A 17575-nucleotide genomic window follows, 5' to 3' on the forward strand; every position below is an offset into this window, starting at 1 on the left:
GGAGGGTCTCGCAAAGCTCGACCCCACCCTGCGGCCTCAGCCCCCGACCCGCAGCCCCCGGCCCGCAGCTCACCCGCTCGGCCTGCGTCTGTAGCTGTAGGTAGGGCGGCGCCAGGCCCCGGCCCAGGTGGAAGATGAGGCCCGTGGCCGTCCGAGGCCGCACCTCCAGCTCCAGGACCAGGGGGGCCAGCGCGGCGTCTGTGAGGAGGGAGCCGTGAGGACGGGCAGGGCTGCGGGGCTACCCCTCCCGCGAGGCAGGCCGCGCCCGTGCCCTACAGACCGAGGCTGACGACACCCCCGCCGTCTGCGAAGAACAGGCCCCTCTCCAGGGGGCCGGAGAAGCATGGCATGACCCCGGCTGCCCGCGTGGGGGCCCCCAGGGGCCTCCCATCCAGCCGCAGTCTTCTCACACAGCCACCAAAGCTGGAGCCGCCGGCGGCCGCCTGTGGGGACACATAGGCTGGTGTGGTGGGGGGGGGGCCCAGGGGCCCAGGAGGGCCGTTCAGCAGGGGATGGGGTGCGGGGGGAGGTGGTTCAGGGTTGGGGGCGTAGACGGAGGAGGTTCTCACTGGGAGCCTTGCGCGGAAGCCACTCGCTGGGAGGCCCCCCACGAAGAGAGTCTGGGGCCGGGGGCTCCCTGCCCCCTGGTGCTGCTGGCCGGGCCCCTCCCGGTCCTGGGCCCAGACCCCATCTATCGCCAGCTGGATCCGAGTCTTCTCCCACCGCACAGACACCTGGGGGCAGGACGGAGCACGTCAGAATGGGAGCTCCCGGGACCCGGCCCGTGCCCCCTCAGCGACTCACCCTGTGCCACCGGCCAGCCCGTGAGCGCTGGCGGCTCCGGACGCGGAGCTGGGGCCCAGGGCCCTCCGTCTGAGCAACGAAGTGGCCGTGGCTCAAGAGCACAGCCAGGGAAGGGCCGCTGGCCGTGCCGGGCACTGCAAGCAGCAGGAGTCCGCGGGGGGTGCGAGGGCGGACCAGCATCGAGATGTGGGACCTGGAAGCCAAGCGAGGCCGTCAGCCTGGGCGGCCCTTCTGCACCCTCCCCACCTGGCCTGGCCTTACCAGTTCCTGGGGGGTGCCGGGATGTGGGCAAACTCCAGGTGACCGGACAGGGGGCCCCCAAACTGGTAGGCGTCTCGGACGGTCCTGAGAGACCAGGGTGGGGTGCAGGTGGGGTCCTCGGGGTGCTGGTGGCTGCGTCGGCCAGCCTGGGGGGGGGGGGGAACAGAAGGGAAGCAGAATGTGTGGTGATGGCCTTCCGACCACACCCCTGCCCCGCCTGGCACACCAGCGTCCGGATCCCCCACCTTCCGTGCCACTGCGGCCCTCAGTCCTCGAGGTGCCTGCCGTGGGGTCTGGGCTTGCGGGGCCGGGGCACAGCCTGAGCTCACGCTGACTTTCTCCCAGTCCTGCTGCAGGTCAAACACGCGCTGCGGCCCCAGCGGCCTGCGGAGGGTGGCGGGTCAGCACAGGTGGGGCAGGGGGCACGCTGGGCCACACCCCCCTTCCCCCCCATCCCCCCCCCCCGCCTGTCCCCACCCCCTGCCGACTCACCGCAGCACAAATACGTTGCTGATGCAGCCAGTGAAGTTGAAGTAGTCGCCGGGCCCAGACCAGCCTCCCAAATAGAGCTGGTTCTTCCCAGAATCGGCCTGGGGCGTGGGGGGCGGCCCCCGGTGGGGCTCCGTCTGCTGAAGCTGATCGTCCACATACAGCCAGACCCTGCGAGGAGAGCAGTGTCTCCCCCGCCCTGCGCCATCCGCCCCCAGGGCTGCCGCCTCCCGGTCCCTGGACACCGCTGCTGGGGGCCCAGTGGGCCAGGCTCACCCCGTGTCGTTGCTGTAGAAAGCCACGTAGTGGGGGGCACCGTCGGCAAAGCGCCCTTGGGTCTTCACAGCTGTCCCCGGCAGCTGGAGTGCCACCCGGCCCTGCTGCAGGGACACCTGGTATGGCCCATTCTGGGGACAGTGGCCAGGTCAGGGGAGCAGGCCAGGGCCTGCACTCCCGTCCTCTCGCCCCCTAAGCCCCACGCTGCTTGCTGCCGGGAGCAGGGCGCACGCACCGGGAAGTGTGTCAGGTAGAGCAGACCGACGTCCTGGGAGCTGCGGAAGCCGAAGCCGGAGTAGATGTGGCCCGTGACGGGGGGGACATCAGGAAGCCCCAGGGACAGGTAGCCGTCACCGTGGAAAGTCATGGCCCGTCCCACCTAGAGGAGGGTGACCGTGAGGGCCCACCACGACACAGGCCTGGAATGGGGCTGCTGGCCAGGGCGGGCCAGGGCTCACCAGCAGGTCGGCAGTGCAGCCCGAGCTGACGCCCGTCGTGTTCAGCCTCTTGAGATCCACGTACTTGCCCTGAGCCTTGATGCCCTTGACGCATCCGCGGACCGAGCCTCCGGAGGGGAAGAGCTGCCGCAGGCTGCAGGCGACCGGCATCAGGACCCGCCGCCGCCGCCGCCGCCCAGGTGCCCGCCCGCTCCCGGCCGGCTGCTCCCAGACTCACCTTGGGGGCAGCTGGTCGGGCGGCACGCCCCCGAGGTAGTAGGCGCTGGCCAGCTCCAGCGTGCTGCTGTGGTCCACGCTGAACGCGTTGTTCCTCTCCACGCGCACCAGCACGCGGCTGACACGGCCGCGGCTCCCCCCCAGCAGGAACACCTGGATCTGCGAGGCGCCCGCGGGCCCCAGCTTGAGGGTGAGCCGTGTGTCCCATCGGTCCTCCCGGAGCCCCTGAGCCCTCCCCCGAGCCCAGCCTCACCGCCTTGCTGGCCGTGGTCATGTTCAGCAGACTGGCGTTCACCCCCGTGTTCAGCGTGGCCTCCATCAGGCCCGCGCCGAAGTCATAGAGGAGCAGCAGGGAGCCCCTCCGCACGGCCAAGCACAGGAACTGCTCCTGGGGGGAGGGGCAGGTCAGTACGGGGCCAGGGGCGGGCGGAGGGGGTGTGTGCCGGGGCCGGGCGGCCTGCGTGCCTGGTGCCGCATGAAGAAGACGATGCCGCGGGAGGACACGAGCCGCAGCTCCTGCTCGAAGCGCTTGGTCGCGCCCATCTGACTCTCCACGCTGATGCGCGCGAAGCCGGAGCCGTCCAGGTAGGAGCCGTCCGTGAGCCACGGGTCCCCGGTCGACTTGGAGCTGCAGGTCAGAGGTCAGAGCAGTCAGCCAGGAGTCGGCCAGGGCGCGACGAGGGCCCAGCCCCGGCTGCACATACCGGGCACAGGGCCTGTCCACGGCGGTGTCCAGCTGGAAGGTCTCCTCGAAGTTGTAGAGGCTCAGCACCTCCTCGTTGAGCGCGTCCATTTCGATGCAGCCCAGGTAGCCAGGGAGGCGGAGGGGTTCGGGGGGCTGCAGGCACAGGGCACAGTCAGGGCTCTTGCCCCCAGGACAGAGGCCAGGGAGGGCGCTCAGTGGGCAGCCAGACATGGAGCAGGACTTCCTGGGATGGGAGTGCAGGGCCGCCCCCCGCCATGCCAGACTCACCGTGAAGAGGCTGGGGTAGCCCCCCACGTAGAAGACAAAGTCGTCAGGCCGCAGACTGAGCAGCCCCTCGGCCCCAGGGGCCATCGTGTCCCCCTTGGTCTCATGGAGCATCTGCTTCTCCACCGTGACAGACATGTGGCCAAACTGGAGGGTCCTGAAGGCAGAGTGGGGGGGTGAGGAGTGGACCCCGCCCGGCAGTGGAGGGAGCCCCGGGGGCCAGGTCACCTACCTGTCAATGCTGACTGCCGCGAACTGCTCCCCGATGTCCTCATCGACGCTGAGGGTTGCGGGGCCGGCCTCCCCCAGGCGGTACACCCAGTGAACCTTCTGGTTCCGCAGAGCCACGCCCATGTAGTCCCCGACAGCCTGCGGTGACAGGAGACTCAGCGTGACAGGCACCTAGCCCCGCCATGCCCGCCCAGCCCACGTGCCCGCCTGGTACCTGGCGGCTGCCCAGGTAGAGCACAAAGCGATCCCCGGGGGCCTGGCCAGACTCCGGCTTCGGACTCTGGAGATAGAACTTGAGGGCGGTATAGGCCGCAAGGTCGGAGAGGTCCCGGGGGGCACGCAGCCGCACCCCTGAGTGCCCGTTGAACTTCATGGACACCTTGACCTGTGTGGGGGACACGTGGCTCATCAGTGTCCGCTGCCTGGTCCTCCAGATGCCTGCCGGCCCCCGGCACTGGCGCTCACCTTGCCGGCGGCCCCGCGGGCCTGGGCAATGAGCTCCCGCACGCGGCCGATGCTGGCGGACAGGGCCAGGCTGGCGTTGTGCGCGCCACGGTTTTCCAGGAGGCTCAGCTTGGCGAGCAGCTGTGGGAGTGTCTTCTCCAGGGCGGACACTGTGGGGAGCGGGGGAGGGCGTGCCCCTGACAGCCTGTCCTGCCCCGGGCCCCCGCCACCCGCCGTCTGGACTGGGGCACCCCGGCGCCCACCTGAGCGGCCCGCGTCGAGCACCGCCTGGCCCAGGTCCCGGCCCCGCAGGCCCCCGTACTGCTCTTGCCACTGCGCGAGGCGCCTGCGCACATCCTGGATCCGCGACTGCACGCGGGCGGCCGCGGCCTGGGCGTCGGCGGCTACAGCCTTGGCGTGAGCGATCCTGCTTGTCTCGTCTGCGGCGGGCAGTGTGCAGGTGAGCTCAGAGGGACACAGGCGAGGACCGCCCTGGCTTCACCTGCCCGCTGGGGACGGGGGGCCACCAGCCCCGCCCTGGCCAGCTCCAGCAATAGGGGCGCTTGGCACCCCGTGGACCTCCCGAGAGCCACAGGCAGCAGAGACACTACACGTGTGTCCTGCCCTCCACCAGACGGCTCCTCCCGGGGCCTCCTATGGGACCGCAGCCGGCCGCCCCCACACCTGTGTCCGCTCTGCCGCCTGTCCCGGGGCCCCACCTGAGCCTCCACAGCCCCCAGGCCCAAGCTCGCCGGGATGTTCAACCTGGGCTGGGCGCATCACCCCTCGCCCAGAGGCCTGCCCTGGGTCCTCGGCTGTGCCCCGTGGGCCTCCGTGCTCCCAGCCCCCCAGCCCTCCAGCCGCTCCCTCAGACGATCTTCCTGGGGGCCCGAGCAGGCCCAACGCCCCTCAGCCTCTGGGGTGAAACGTCCCTGCCACACGCTCCCCATGGCCCCAAACGCTCTTTCGTTTCTCCCCAAAGCACGCCCTGCTCCCTTCCCACTTTCACTTGCTCCTTGGAGCTAGTTTGTGTCATTTCCTGACAAGCGAGCCGTTCCCGGGGCTGGGGCTGCCCAGCACTCTGGACAGCACGGGTGTAGACACGCCCCTGTTCAGGGCCCCAAGGAGAGCCCTGGTTGGCACCCTGCTGTAGGCGGAGGGAGGGTCCACCTTGGGACAAGTAGAAGGCAAGGGGGGAGGTGAGGACCAACGTACTGGTGTCCATGGCCAGCATGGCCTGTATCTCCTGGACTCGGGCCGCCAGCTGCTCCTTCTTGGCCTGGGCATCGCGGAGCTGGGTCCTGGTGCCCGGGATGGCAGCCCGCGCTGCAGGGGGAGGCAGCCTCAGCCCCAGGAGCCCCCAATCCTGGCACACAGCCCACCTCGGCCCGCCTCACCAGGAAGGGACGAGGCCAACATGCCCACGAACGGAGACACCCAGACATGAGGGTCCTCGCAGATGTAAACACCCCCTTCCACAGCTCACACAAGGAAGCTCGGCGGGGGCCACCACCCAGGGACCCCCAGCGCCCCGAGGGCCGAGCAGCAGAGCGCGTGCCCCTTGCCACCAGCCGGCGCTTCCTCCTCCACCGGCCCCATCGGGACAGGAGAAACCCCTCCCCGGCCCCTCTACAGCCCCGGGGCCTGGCCCCAAGGCCCGGGTGGGTTTCGGGCCTCTGCAGAGCTCCCGGGGCCATGTGCCGAGCCGGTGGGAAGCGGAACCCCCGCACAGGGCAGCTGTCACCCTCCCTCCCCCCACCACCCCAGTGTGAACGGAGACCGCTCCCGGCACTCACCGCGGCCCAGCCGCTGCTGCTCCCTGAGGGCGGCCTCGGCAAGGGCAGTGCCGTTGGTCAGCAGCTCCTGGGCTCGGGGCGCCAGGCCACGCTCTACCACGGTCTGCACGCACGGGGGCAAGACATGCTTCATACCTGCCTGCTGGGAGCCAGAGGCGGGCAGGGGTGGGGGGTGGGGGATCTTGCTGGGGCCGGGGGGCGGGGGAAGGGCCTCACCGCCCACGTGTGGCTGGCCTGCCACTGCGCCTGGCTAGCAGCCCCATCGGCGGCCTGCACGGCACGGAGAATGCTGCCGTAGGCGTCAGCGGCCTCGATGGCCCGTTGGATGAAGCGGTCCTGGTTGAGCCCACGGATGATGCTGTGTTCAGGCAGGAGAGGGACGTGGGGTGTGTAGGTTGGGGCCCAGATCCAGACATCCTCAGGCCCACCTGCCTGTCTCCTCAAGCCCCCCACCGTCCTCGGCCCCTGCCCTGCGGCCCGCCGTGCGTGCCTTTCTCATCCCTTGCAGCCAGTTTGGGCCGGGACCCCTGCACGGACCTTGTACAGACAAGAGCCGCTTCCTCCAGGAGCCCTCCCAGACCGGCTGTGCCCCAGGAAGGCCCCGTTGCATCCCCGGGGCGCCCTGCAGGCCGCGCACCTGGACAGGTTGAGGGCCAGCTGGTCCAGCTGCTGCGCGTGCGCCTCGGCGGCCTCCACCAAGCCCACCTTGCTGCCTGCCGGGGAGAAGGCCCGCATCTTCTCCAGCAGCGGCGTCCGGGCCCCGTCCAGGTTTGCAGCGAGGCGCTCATATTCCTGGGGGGCGCGGGGGCACGGGTGTAAGCGGAACCCTCCTCAACCCAATCCCTTACTCACCCTCCCCTGATCTGGGAACCCGGAGGCCGCGCTCCGCGTGCAGACCCCTGGCCAACCCTGCCCCGGTGCCCCCAGGCAGGACAGCACTCACTTCCCTGGCCTGGTCCATGCCGCGTAGGGGCCCAGAGAGCTGAGCCAGGGTGTCACTGGCGTCCTGCAGAGTGGCTCTCAGCGTGGCATTGTCCCTGGACAGCTCCTGCTTCCGGAGCTGGAGATCGCGGGGAAGAAAGGGGGTGACAAGAACGGAGGTGTGACAGGGTGGGAACGAGGGGCCGCAGGGCAGCAGGGCGAGAGGGAGAAGGAGGGGGAGAGCGGGACCCCTCACCAGGGCGTCCTCCAGGCGCTCCTGGTTCCGGCTGTTGAGCTCCTCGGCCTCCCGAGTGGTGCCCACTGCCCGGTTCAGGGCCCCTCGCAGGTCCATGAGGCCAGCCTCGTGCTGGGCCAGCTGGTCCCGGGTGCGTGCGGCCAGCGCCCGGTTCCCCTCCCAGTGGCTGGTCAGCTGCTCCTGCACACGGGCCAGCACTGGCCCAGATCCCAGGTGGGGACGGCTGGGCCGTGACTCCGGGTCCCCACCCAGTGCCCGCCCGGCACCCCGCCCCATCCCAAGCCGGTCTCAGCTGCTCACATCTCTGGGCCGCGTCCAGTTGGGCCTCGGCTGCTGCTCTTGGGGCGCCCAGGTGTCGGGCCCGCATCTCCCCCAGCAGCCGCTCCGCCTCAGCCAGGGTCCGCCGCACGTGCTCGCCCGACGGGGCCGAGGCATTGGCCGGGAACAGGTGGTCCATCCGGGACTCGAGCTCTGTGGGCAGCCGGGGAGGGCAGTCAGGGCCAGCCTGCTGACCAGGCAGACCCCTGCCCGTCCGCCCTGCCCCGTCCCCTAGGCCTCCTGGCCCAACCAGCCCTGCTGCAGGCCAGCACTCAGCACCAACCGCCTTCCTCCCCGACCCCTGGGCAGAGTCAGTGCCTCCCCCGTGGCCGCCGCTCTGGCTGACTCAGGTGCCACCAGCAGGCGCCCCTCAGTGACCTCCGCCCCCGCTGTCTGGCCACACCACACCCTCTCTGGCCTCCCACGCTGCCCTGCTGCTCACTCAGCCGCATCTAAGAGGCCAGACCCTGCCAGTTCTTCGAATCCTCCTCCGACCCTGACCACCCTTCTGCTTGCCCACCACTCGCTCCCCAGCCGGGCTCGCCCCTACCGCTCAGGAGGCGGTCCACAGCCCCGATGGCCGCCAGCAGCGCCTGCGCCCGGCCCAGTGAGGCCTTGGTGCTGTCCAGCAGCCGGCTGGCCTCGGCGAGGGCTCTTGCGGCCTGTGGACAGAGCATCCTGTCAGGCCACGGTCTAAAGCAAGGATCGGGGGTGACGCTGGACACTCCGGGGCCCTGGGGGGTGCGGCCTACAGAAGGGGCTTCGTAGGGGAGGCATGTCCCGGGCAGGGGTCCCCAGGGTCCTGCCTGGCCGTCCAGCCTCTGCGTGTCCTGTCCGAGGCCGGAGATCTGCCGTTCCAGGGTCTCTAGCTGCCGCGCTGTCTCATGGCGGAGGCCCAGGGGGCTCTGGAGCTGCCTCTGGGGAGGAGAGAAGGTGAGACCCGCAGCCCGAGAGGGCAGTCTGGCGTGGGCCGGGCTGAGCGGTACCTGCAGGTCGGCGAGGGAGGCGTTGAGCGTGCGCAGCCGGGACCAGGCTGCGGAGCTGGTGTTGATGCCGAGCAGCTGCTCGTGGATGGCGGGGAGGAGGGCGCCAGCCCGCTCCAGGTCGTCCAGGAGCAGGACCACACAGTGGTCGCACACTGCGGGCGGCACAGGGGGTCAGTGCGGGGCTGGGGAAGGACTCACAGGGTCAGCGCGGTGGGAGTGAGTCTGCCCGGGGTCATGCAGTTGGAGTGCTGAGCTAGGCTGAGGGTGAGGAGGTTGCTGAGGGTCAGAGGTTAGCCCGGGGTCGCGGGACCGACAGAAAGGTCAGGCTGGGAGTCAAGTCGTCAGTCGGGAAGGGGGCAGGTGCCAGGAAGTCAGTATAAGCTCGGAGTGGGTCCCAGGGTGGTAGGGACCATTGGGAAGTTCTGGACTCAGGGATCCGAAGGCGGGAAGGAGGTCAGCTCAGAGCCCAGGGGTCCCGTGGAGAACTGAGAGGGAGCTGGGGGCCACGAGGCGTCTCTGGGAGCGAAGGTCAACAGACGCGTCCACGGGTCGTGAAGGGCCGGGCCTCCCGCGCCCAAACCGCGGAGGCGCAGAGCCGGGGTACAGGGACGGACCTTCGCAGTGGACGCCGTGGCCCCCAGGCCCTCCTGGCACGGCGACCTGGTGCTGCTGGCGGCAGGTGTCACAGCGCTCCCCACGGAGCCCAGGGGGGCAGGTGCAGCGGCCCGTGTGCACGTCACAGGGGCCGCCCCGGCACCGGCAGCCTAGGTGCGAGGGAGCGGGGTGAGGGGCTGGCGGAGGGCCCTGGGCGCGGCCACCCCACAGCACCCACCCACGGGCACTCACGCCGGCAGCCCTCCTCCGGTCGGCCCCAGTGGCCAGGGGCACACTCACGGCACTGGGGCCCTCCAGCCCCTGGCCCGCAGCGGCACTGCCCACTCTGGGGGTGACACCCGGAGCCCTCCGCGGCTGGTCCACAGGCACACGGACGGCAGCCCCCACAGTCCTGGAAGCCGAAGTGCCCCTCCTGGGCACAGACCGCCATCAGGCACTGCCGGTGGGGCCTGCGGGCCCCTCCGCAGGCCCCGCCCCTCCAAGAGGCCCCGCCCCCCACAGCCCCGCCCTTCCAGGAAGCCCCTACCTGACAGCGGTCACAGCGAGGCCCGGTCACTCCCGCCTTGCACACGCAGTACCCGCTGTGGGGGTCGCAGGTCTCTGTCCCGCATGTGGAGCAGTCACACCCTGCGGAAGGGGAGCTGTGACGGCCCGAGCCCTCCCCCTTCCGGAGCTCCCACCCGAGGCAGCCCTGCTCCACCCTCAGTCCCTCACTCGCGGGGGGGAGGGGGGGGGATCGTCCCCCATCAGGAGCACCTGCCCCATGAGCTCCCTCCCACCGCGCCAGGCCTACGGGAGCAGTTGCCGGGCACCAGGGCGTTGCCGAAGAAGCCAGGGGCACAGCTCTCGCAGCGGGGCCCCGTGGTGTGGTGCAGGCAGCCCCGGCAAGCGCCGGTCAGGGGGTCACAGTCGCTGAAGAGCAGGTTTGGGTCACCGTTGCCGCTGCAGTCGCACGGCTGGCAGGAGCTGCCCAGCACCAGCGGGTTCCCGAAGAAGCCCGGCGCGCACCTGGGGTGGGAGGCGAGGGTAGGGTCAGTGGTCTGGGCTGCTCCGCCCACGACGCCCACCTTCCCGCAGGTCGCCCGCCCGCCTGCTCACCGCTCGCAGGAGGCGCCCGTGTAGCCCGGCTTGCAGAGACACTGTGCGCGCCCTCCTCGTAGGACGCAGCCCACGGCAAAGCTGCGGACACAGACGGTTCTCGGACAGCGGCCCACCGTGATGGGGGGTGCACCTGGCCAGCCCACCCCAGCTGCTCCGGCCTCCAGGGGGCCGTGCTGGCTCAGCCGGTAGGGGATGGTGACCTTCCCTACCAGGGCTGTAAGGGCGACTGACCCTGGGCGGGCCGGCCCAGCTTACTTGTTGGAAGGCACCGCGAGGGGGCAGGGGCAGCTGACACAGGGGGCCATCGGGTTCTCAGACCCGCTGCGCACGAAGCCAGGCTGGCAGAGCTCGCAGTGGTCGCCGTCGGTGTTGTGCCGGCAGCCCTGGGCAGAAGCGACAGGCAGCACCGACGGTGGGGCCTCTGCCTCCCACCCGCTCGCCCAGCCATGCCGGGCACACTACGCCCAAGGCCGGCCAGTGCCCCACGCAGGATACCTCCCTTCCGCCCGGACCCCAGTGTGTCCGTACCCCTGACCCAAAGGCCCCCGGTCTTCCCTCTCTTCCCTAGTCAGTGTCTGGGGTGTGTGCCCTGCCTCTGCCCAGCCCGACTCACTGTGCAGACGCCCGAGCCAGGGAGGCAGCGGTCTGAGTGGCCATTGCAGTGACAGGGGACACAGCGACCCAAGAAGAGACCTTTGATGTCCCGGTAGTAGCCAGGGGCACATTCCTGGAGCAGAGGCATCCATGGTCAGGAAGGAAGCAAGGCAGCCCGAGGGGCAGGAAAAGGACCATGCTCTCGGACCCGCAGGGGTCCTGGCCCTGACCCGCTAGAGACACGAAGTCAGAGCCCCCGAAGCCATACGGGTCCCCCGGCTCAGGTGCGCAGCTCCCCACCATGTGGTCCGGGAGCGGGTCGGTGGCCGACGCCTGACCGGACTGAGCGGCGAAGGGACACAGAGCGGCTGTGTGCACGGAGGGCCCAGCAGCGACATAGCAGACAGCGGAGTGGCCCAGCCCGTGGCAGGAAGGCAGGGCTGCTGGGAGGGTGATACCCAGCGGGTGAGGGAGGAGCCGGGGAGACAGAGCGGGGGGGGGGGGGCGCGTGGGGGCGGTATGTGCCCCCGCCACCTCACCTGGCACGAGTCTCCGCGGTAGTTGGCCGGGCACATACACAGCTCCACGTTGCTGGCCGGCGGCCCCCCGCCCACCTCACCAGCCACCTCCAGCGCCACGCTGCGCAGGGAGACGGCCGCGGAGGTCTGGGAGAAGAGTGCGCGGATGTGCACCTGCTCCAGGCCCGCCAGCACCATCACGAGCTCCTCGCGGGACACGGCGCTGTGCGTCTCCGAGTGCCGGAAGTTCCCCTGCGGGCCGCGGCCGGTTCAGTGGGGCAGCAGGGCCGGGGCGCTGCGGTCCCGGGGGGCTGGGTCAGCCCACACCCGCGGGGGAGCCGGCGCCGGCACCCCTGCCTCACACCAGGCACAAAGCCCAAGTCCAGACCCATCAGCAACCCAAACACATGAGAAGACGCCTCCGGCTTTTAGAACAAAACAGCCCCATACTCTGATCTCAGAGAGACAAATAGTTCCTTAAATCAGGCAAAAACACTAACTGCACACGAAGAATTGATAAATTTGGGTACAGTAAACATCCGAATTTCTGTTCATCGAAAGACACCTCCGGGAGACCGAGAATACGGGCCAGGACAGCCGCGGCTTCCACGGGGGCATGGCAGGGGACGCACACGACTTCTCTAAAGCTCTAAGGAGAGACCGCGAGCAGGAGGAGCAATGGGCGAAAGGCCGACAGCTCACGGAGGGAACCGCGGGGCTGTGCGCCCACGGGCAGCCGCTCCTGCGTCGGGCTCGGGGCTCTGCGGGCCAGCACATGGCCGGCCCCCCGTTTTCTGTCCTAGAGGGCAGGCACGGCAGCCTGAGGCCCCTCTGGCCTCCCTGGGCTGCGCCAGGATCCAGGAGGGCCCCGGGTGCCCAGGCCAGCTCTGCTCACCTCCACCAGCTGCAGCCGCCCGTGGTGAATGTGGCCGGGCACCGGGTACACTGGCTCCAGGAACATGATGCTCATTTGGTTGCCCTGGGCACAGGGTGGGGGGGGAGGCAGTGGACGGGCAGGTCAGGGCTGGCAGTGAGCTGCCCCCCATCCTGCCCGGGAGTGCCCACGGCCCGCCCAGCCACATCCATGCCGTCGGCCACCTGCAGCACCACGTCCGGCCGGCTTTCCGTAGGGATGAACACGTCTCCACGCTGGGTCTCTGAGTGAAGCTCGTAGCGGAGGGTCCCGCCGTAGGATGACACCTGGAGGAAGAGCACCGTGACCTGGCCAGATCCTGCCTGTGGGCCCAGAGTCAACGGCAGTGGCCTTGGGCACCCCTGGGCTGGGGACTGGGCTAGACCTGGGCACCCTCATGGAGTCCCCATCCGTCCTCAGACACGGGCAGTCTCGCTGTTATCTTCCCCGCGCCTCCGGGGGGTCCCGGACACCCTCCTAGTCCCTCCCCAGGGCCTGCCTCGCCGGCTTACCTTGTCCCCCAGGTAGGAGGGTGGGGCCTGCCAGTATAGCTCCGGGAGGGCCTCGAACCCGCGCCGCAGATCAGCGTACAACAGCTCGGCCTCTGCCCGCAGCTCGTGAGGAACCACCTGCCGGTCACCGCTTAGCAGCGTCCAGCCCTCCATGTCCATGTGCTGCGGGCACACGGGAAACGCACTGAGCTCAACAGCCAGGGCACGCTGGCGGGGGGTAGCACGTCCCCTCCCCGAGGTGGCAGCCATTTGGGCTGGGTCCCACAGCCCACACACCTCACGGCGGGTGAGCGTGGAGCCCCGGCAGCGCTCGGTGGCCCCGAAGCAGAAGCAGCGGGTGCAGCCCTTGGGGTTGGCGGCATCGAGGAAGAAGGTCCCGAGGCGGCACTGGTCACAGCGCGGGCCCTGCACGTTCTCCTGGGGGCGGGCGGGCAGGGCGGGTCAGCCGGGCCGCGCACTGCACCCCCGCCACGCCCGGCTCCTCGCCAGCCCTCCGCCACGGCCGCCTCTCCCCAGAGCGCCAGGAAGCCCTAGCTAAGGCAGCGTGGTGGGGGGGGCCGACCCCCAGGTCTTACCTTGCAGTGGCACCGGCCTGTGAGGGGGTCACACGTGCTGGGTGCGGAGCCCGCCTCGTGGCAGTCGCAGGGACGGCAGCTGGGGTAGCCGTGGAAGCCGGGGGCACACGTGTCACAGCGGCGCCCGGTTATGTTGGGTCTGCACCTGCGAGAGGGGGCTCAGCGGCCGGCCGGACGTGCCCCCAGCTCCGACCTCTCCCGCCGAACCAAGACCAAGCACAGGGGGTCCCCCGAGGCCTGCCCCTCCCCCCAGCCCCATGCCCTGAACAGAGAGCGCGTGCTCGGTGGCAACGCCCCCCCGACCCGGGACCAGCCACGGGGACACGGGGACAGCCCCGGCGCCCAGCTCACTTGCACTGGCCACTGTCCACGTCACAGGAGGGGTCGGTGAGCTCCTGGACGCCGGGCCCCGAGCAGTTGCACTCCTCGCAGCCCACCATGGGGTGGCAGCCAAAGCTCTGGGGCTGGCAGACCATGCAGTCGGGCGGGATGGTGCGCGGCGGACACACACACTGGCCGCTGAGCTCGTCACACAGGCGGCCTCCACACTCGCAGGCTGTGGGGAGCGCCAGGCTGGGGGGTGAAGCCCTCCGCCCCCTCGGAGGCCCTGGCTGCGGCCCGGGGCACCCTCCCCCCCAGCTGTGTCAGCGCCAGCCCCGGGCCGCACCTCTGGCCTGGGGTGAGTTGCCAGAATCGCCATCTGGTCCCTGTTGTGTGACTCCCAGGCCACTAGCGGCCAGACGCCCTGTAGGCGGGGGCCAGCTGGATGGGTCTGCCAAGCACTAGACCCTCCTCCTGGCCACAGTGGCCACGGTGGCCACGGCAGCCACAGTAGCCACGGTAGGACGCTTCCTTCCTTCCAGCAGGAAGCCCCCTGGGGTCAGGTGCCACTCCCTGGCGGCCACTCCCGTGGGCCCAGGTACTCACGCCTGCATCTGGGGAAGCCCCAGTAGCCAGTGGCACAGCGGGAACAGTCACGGCCGATGACGTGGGCCCGGCAAGGACACTGGCCCCCAAAGGGCTCACACGTGGGGCCCGTGGCACCCATTTCGTGGCAGCCGCAAGGCCGAGCCCCGTTGTTATAGAAGAGAGAGAGAGAAGAGGCAGCATCTCGACAGAACGGGGACGAGCCAGTGGAGCTGGTGGGGTGAAAAGCAGGTGTGAGGCCAACTCCTGGCCCTGAGCTCCCTGGCCCCAGCCCAGCCCCCACTCTTGCCCAGGATCCGTGCCCTTGCCCTGCCCCGGGCCCCCCACCCTCGCCCCAAACCCCCTGCCCTGTCCCAGTCCAGCCCTGGCCCCAAGCCCGAACTCTTGCCCGGGTCCCGTGCCCTTGGCCCGCCCCAGGGCCCCCCACCCGGCCCTGGCCCCATGCTCCAACCCTCGCTTGGAAGGCCCGCCCCGTCAGCCCCCCCTCACACCCCCGCGCTGCCGTGAGCCCCCGCCCCACCCCGGCGCACCTGACGTGGTACCCGTGGCCGGCACACTGGCTGATGAAGTCGTAAGACTCGTCCAGGGGCTCCTCTCGCAGGTAGCTGGGGCCGTAGGCCTCCTCGGGGACCACTAACACGTACTCCTACGGGGTCAGGACCTGGTCACCTTCCCATGGGGCCCAGAGAGGACCCGGGAGGGGGGAAGTACCCCAGAGCCTGCCAGCAGAAGCACGTGGCCGGGGGTCTCTGTGACCGGCCAGGGTCCGGCCGGACAGCCGTGACGGTAGCGGCAGCAACACACCCCAGCCCTGGGCCCCAGCAAGGCCGGCAGGAGCTGGGTCCCCACTGGGCTGCTTAGAAGGGAGTCGGCTTCTGGGGCCTGGTGGAAGCTTGGGGTCTGTGAGGAGTGCCTGGCCTCCTGGTGCGCTCTCCCATCCCTGCCTGCCAGACATGCCTTGGCTCTCCGTCTCCATCTAGCCAGGCCTCCTCCTCCAGGAAGGCCACCCTGCCCAGCAGGGCCCCAGGGGCCTGGTGGACCACATCTCGGCTCCTAGGTACTTGCCCCACACTGTAGCCTCACAGCTCGGCCTGGAGGCCCCTGACGGCTGCTGCTCCCTGGCGCCTGGCACAGGGCTGGGCCGAGGCAGACGGGGGATGCACCTGGGCTGAGTGGCCGATGGCATGACAGGTGGGAGGACGGCTCGTCCCTGGGCAGGGTCAGGACGTCCACACCCCGAAAGGCTAGCCCCGTGTCAGGCCCCGAGTGCTCCGCACACAGACGTGGCAGCCTTGGACTCACCAGCCAGAGCCAGCGGCCGTCAGGCACCCGCACGGTCACGGTGAGCTCACTGTCGGTCACGTCCAGGAGGGCCTGGCCCTCGCACACCACCAGAGCGCGGCAGCCGTAGCCATGTGGGCAGAAGCTGGCATTGGCATGGCCTGGAGGGAGAAGGAAAGGCAGGTCTGTGTGTCCCCCCCACCCCCCACGGACCAGCTCTGGTCCTGTGGCCTCATCCCAGGGGCACTCCTGGGGTCACCAGGGAGGAAGAGATGCCACCGGACAGTGCCGCCAAGAGCGTGCAGCTGTGACGCGCAGCACGGACCTGTGGTGCGTCTGAGGACAGCTGGCAGGGCCCACTCGCACGACGCGGGTCAGGAGCGGCCACGCACGAAGGCCCACTGGGCACAGACCCGAGCTTGGTCGGCAGAAACAAAGCTCCCACATACACGGGAACACGAGTCCCATCACCGCGCGTCCCACGGCGAACCCTCGGTTGCCCGGGCGTGTGACAGGGTGAATCCCGACGTCCACAGGGAGTCAGGAGCGGAATCTGGGCAGGGGCCGGGAGGCTGGGGCTGCTGTGGGCGCTGGGCCCTGGCCCCCGTTTAAGGACTGAAAGCAGGACAGACCTGCCCGCGTCGGCGACGACCACCACAGAGCGGGGCTTGTGAGAAGACCCCCGATGGGCTTCTGTCCCGGGGGTCTGCCCCCACGGCCTCCACGGCCCGCCAGGGCCACTCACCTTGCCAGACCCGGCCCCCGCTGACAAGGACCTCCACGGTGAAGGTGGGGTGCTCGGGCTGGAAGCCGTGCAGCAGGAAAGCATAGCGGCCCAGGGCAGGCACGTGAGCGCTGAAGACCACGGTGCCCTGCAGGGAAGGAGGGGCTCTGGGGAGCAGATGCAGGGGTGGGGCCCCGGGCAGGGCTGGGGGCCTGGAATCCCATCCCCGTCTGCACCCCCGTCCCTCCTGGCCCGGGCCCTCACCTGGGGATGGCGCAGCAGCGTGGGCTCCACATCCGGGTCCACGGCAGTGGGGGGCCGCGGCTGGGGCCCCGACGGGGGTGCGCCGGGGACGAGGTCCTGCGACTGGGCCAGCGGGAGGCCGGGGGCCAGCGGCAGCACCCGGCAGTCCCTGAGGAGGATGGGCTGGGCCGGCTTCGGGAAGCGAGAGAGCAGGCAGGCGGTACTGGGGACGAGGGTGGAGGTGAGGCCCTGGACCAGCGCGCCCCTCTGGCTGCCCCGGCCCTTCCCGCCGTCCCCCTCCCCACACCTGCTGGGGCTGAAGACACCGTGACGGCTGACACAGCGGACCCGGGGCTCCACGAACTCCAGGCTGAAGGTCTCCACGGGCACCAGGGTGACGCCGTGCTGCAGACAGAGGACCAGGCGTGGACATGGAAACACAGGCGGGGTCCCTCCCTCACCCCTACATCCGACCCGCATCCCCCTCTTTGCACCAAGTCTCTGCCTCCTCTGGGTGCTTGACCCCCGGCCGTCAAGGGCAGTTTGCAGGCTGGGAGCCCGTCTCAGCTGTCCTCACGGCTGCCCACCCTGCCGGAGCTCAGCTGCGCATCGGCCACCAGCTTCCCCCCGGGCGGAAGGGCCTCTCCCGAGCGGCACCGTCTGACACGACGTAGGTGCGTGCAATGGACACGCACAACACAAGCCGGCAGAGCCGTCTGGAAACACCCCCTGGGGAAGACCCAGGACGCCGCACGGCCGACTGGGTGTCGCAGGTTCTGCTGACAAACTCTGGGACAGGCTGAGGACGCGGCGGTCAGAGCCGGGGCGGCCACGAGGGACCGCGGCGGGGGCTGGTGACGAGCCCTCCGGGCTGTTTAAAATCTTCTGAAGGACCTGACACGGCAGGGGAGTCCTGGGGGCCCGTGCGGTGGGGGTCAGGGCCTTACCAGGAAGAAGCGCGCCTGCTCGGCTGTGAGCCGGACACTGGCCTCCGTGTCCAGGTGGAAGGCGGCCAGGTGGCGCTGGGCGTCCAGGGCGGTTCCCCGGCACAGGGTGCTGCGGGAAGGGGCAGGGGTGCTCAGCGGGGGGGGCCCGAGCCCTCCCACACGGCTCCCCCAGACTCGAATCCTTGCACCTCCCTGTGCA

The 17575-nt window shown here is 70.2% G+C and overlaps 1 protein-coding gene across 2 annotated transcripts in view; it reads right to left on the minus strand.

The window, feature by feature from the left end:
* The window catches only part of LAMA5 (laminin subunit alpha 5), a 45169-nt gene that overhangs the window by 1054 nt on the left and 26540 nt on the right, over positions 1-17575 (minus strand). For both annotated transcript variants that reach the window (XM_045980320.1, XM_045980319.1), the window contains 50 exons: positions 17377-17485; positions 16737-16834; positions 16451-16652; positions 16208-16334; positions 15484-15623; positions 14712-14827; positions 14182-14393; positions 13606-13810; positions 13255-13399; positions 12956-13096; positions 12680-12841; positions 12353-12454; positions 12150-12233; positions 11276-11506; positions 10756-10869; positions 10398-10525; positions 10140-10220; positions 9835-10049; positions 9568-9668; positions 9273-9453; positions 9041-9190; positions 8427-8578; positions 8247-8357; positions 7991-8102; positions 7423-7593; positions 7123-7319; positions 6889-7005; positions 6583-6737; positions 6162-6303; positions 5946-6048; positions 5365-5475; positions 4413-4589; positions 4171-4319; positions 3920-4090; positions 3707-3843; positions 3478-3631; positions 3209-3342; positions 2970-3132; positions 2758-2892; positions 2506-2663; positions 2289-2421; positions 2066-2209; positions 1831-1961; positions 1558-1725; positions 1311-1449; positions 1066-1211; positions 805-997; positions 570-734; positions 281-443; positions 74-198 (listed from right to left, as the gene is read on the minus strand). In XM_045980320.1, the coding sequence (XP_045836276.1) occupies positions 74-198; positions 281-443; positions 570-734; positions 805-997; positions 1066-1211; positions 1311-1449; positions 1558-1725; positions 1831-1961; positions 2066-2209; positions 2289-2421; positions 2506-2663; positions 2758-2892; positions 2970-3132; positions 3209-3342; positions 3478-3631; positions 3707-3843; positions 3920-4090; positions 4171-4319; positions 4413-4589; positions 5365-5475; positions 5946-6048; positions 6162-6303; positions 6583-6737; positions 6889-7005; positions 7123-7319; positions 7423-7593; positions 7991-8102; positions 8247-8357; positions 8427-8578; positions 9041-9190; positions 9273-9453; positions 9568-9668; positions 9835-10049; positions 10140-10220; positions 10398-10525; positions 10756-10869; positions 11276-11506; positions 12150-12233; positions 12353-12454; positions 12680-12841; positions 12956-13096; positions 13255-13399; positions 13606-13810; positions 14182-14393; positions 14712-14827; positions 15484-15623; positions 16208-16334; positions 16451-16652; positions 16737-16834; positions 17377-17485 (7300 nt within the window). The remainder of the gene's footprint in view (positions 1-73; positions 199-280; positions 444-569; positions 735-804; positions 998-1065; positions 1212-1310; positions 1450-1557; positions 1726-1830; positions 1962-2065; positions 2210-2288; positions 2422-2505; positions 2664-2757; positions 2893-2969; positions 3133-3208; positions 3343-3477; positions 3632-3706; positions 3844-3919; positions 4091-4170; positions 4320-4412; positions 4590-5364; positions 5476-5945; positions 6049-6161; positions 6304-6582; positions 6738-6888; positions 7006-7122; positions 7320-7422; positions 7594-7990; positions 8103-8246; positions 8358-8426; positions 8579-9040; positions 9191-9272; positions 9454-9567; positions 9669-9834; positions 10050-10139; positions 10221-10397; positions 10526-10755; positions 10870-11275; positions 11507-12149; positions 12234-12352; positions 12455-12679; positions 12842-12955; positions 13097-13254; positions 13400-13605; positions 13811-14181; positions 14394-14711; positions 14828-15483; positions 15624-16207; positions 16335-16450; positions 16653-16736; positions 16835-17376; positions 17486-17575) is intronic.

This window comes from Meles meles, chromosome 16 (genome assembly GCF_922984935.1).
Source record: "Meles meles chromosome 16, mMelMel3.1 paternal haplotype, whole genome shotgun sequence".
NCBI lineage: Eukaryota > Metazoa > Chordata > Mammalia > Carnivora > Mustelidae > Meles > Meles meles.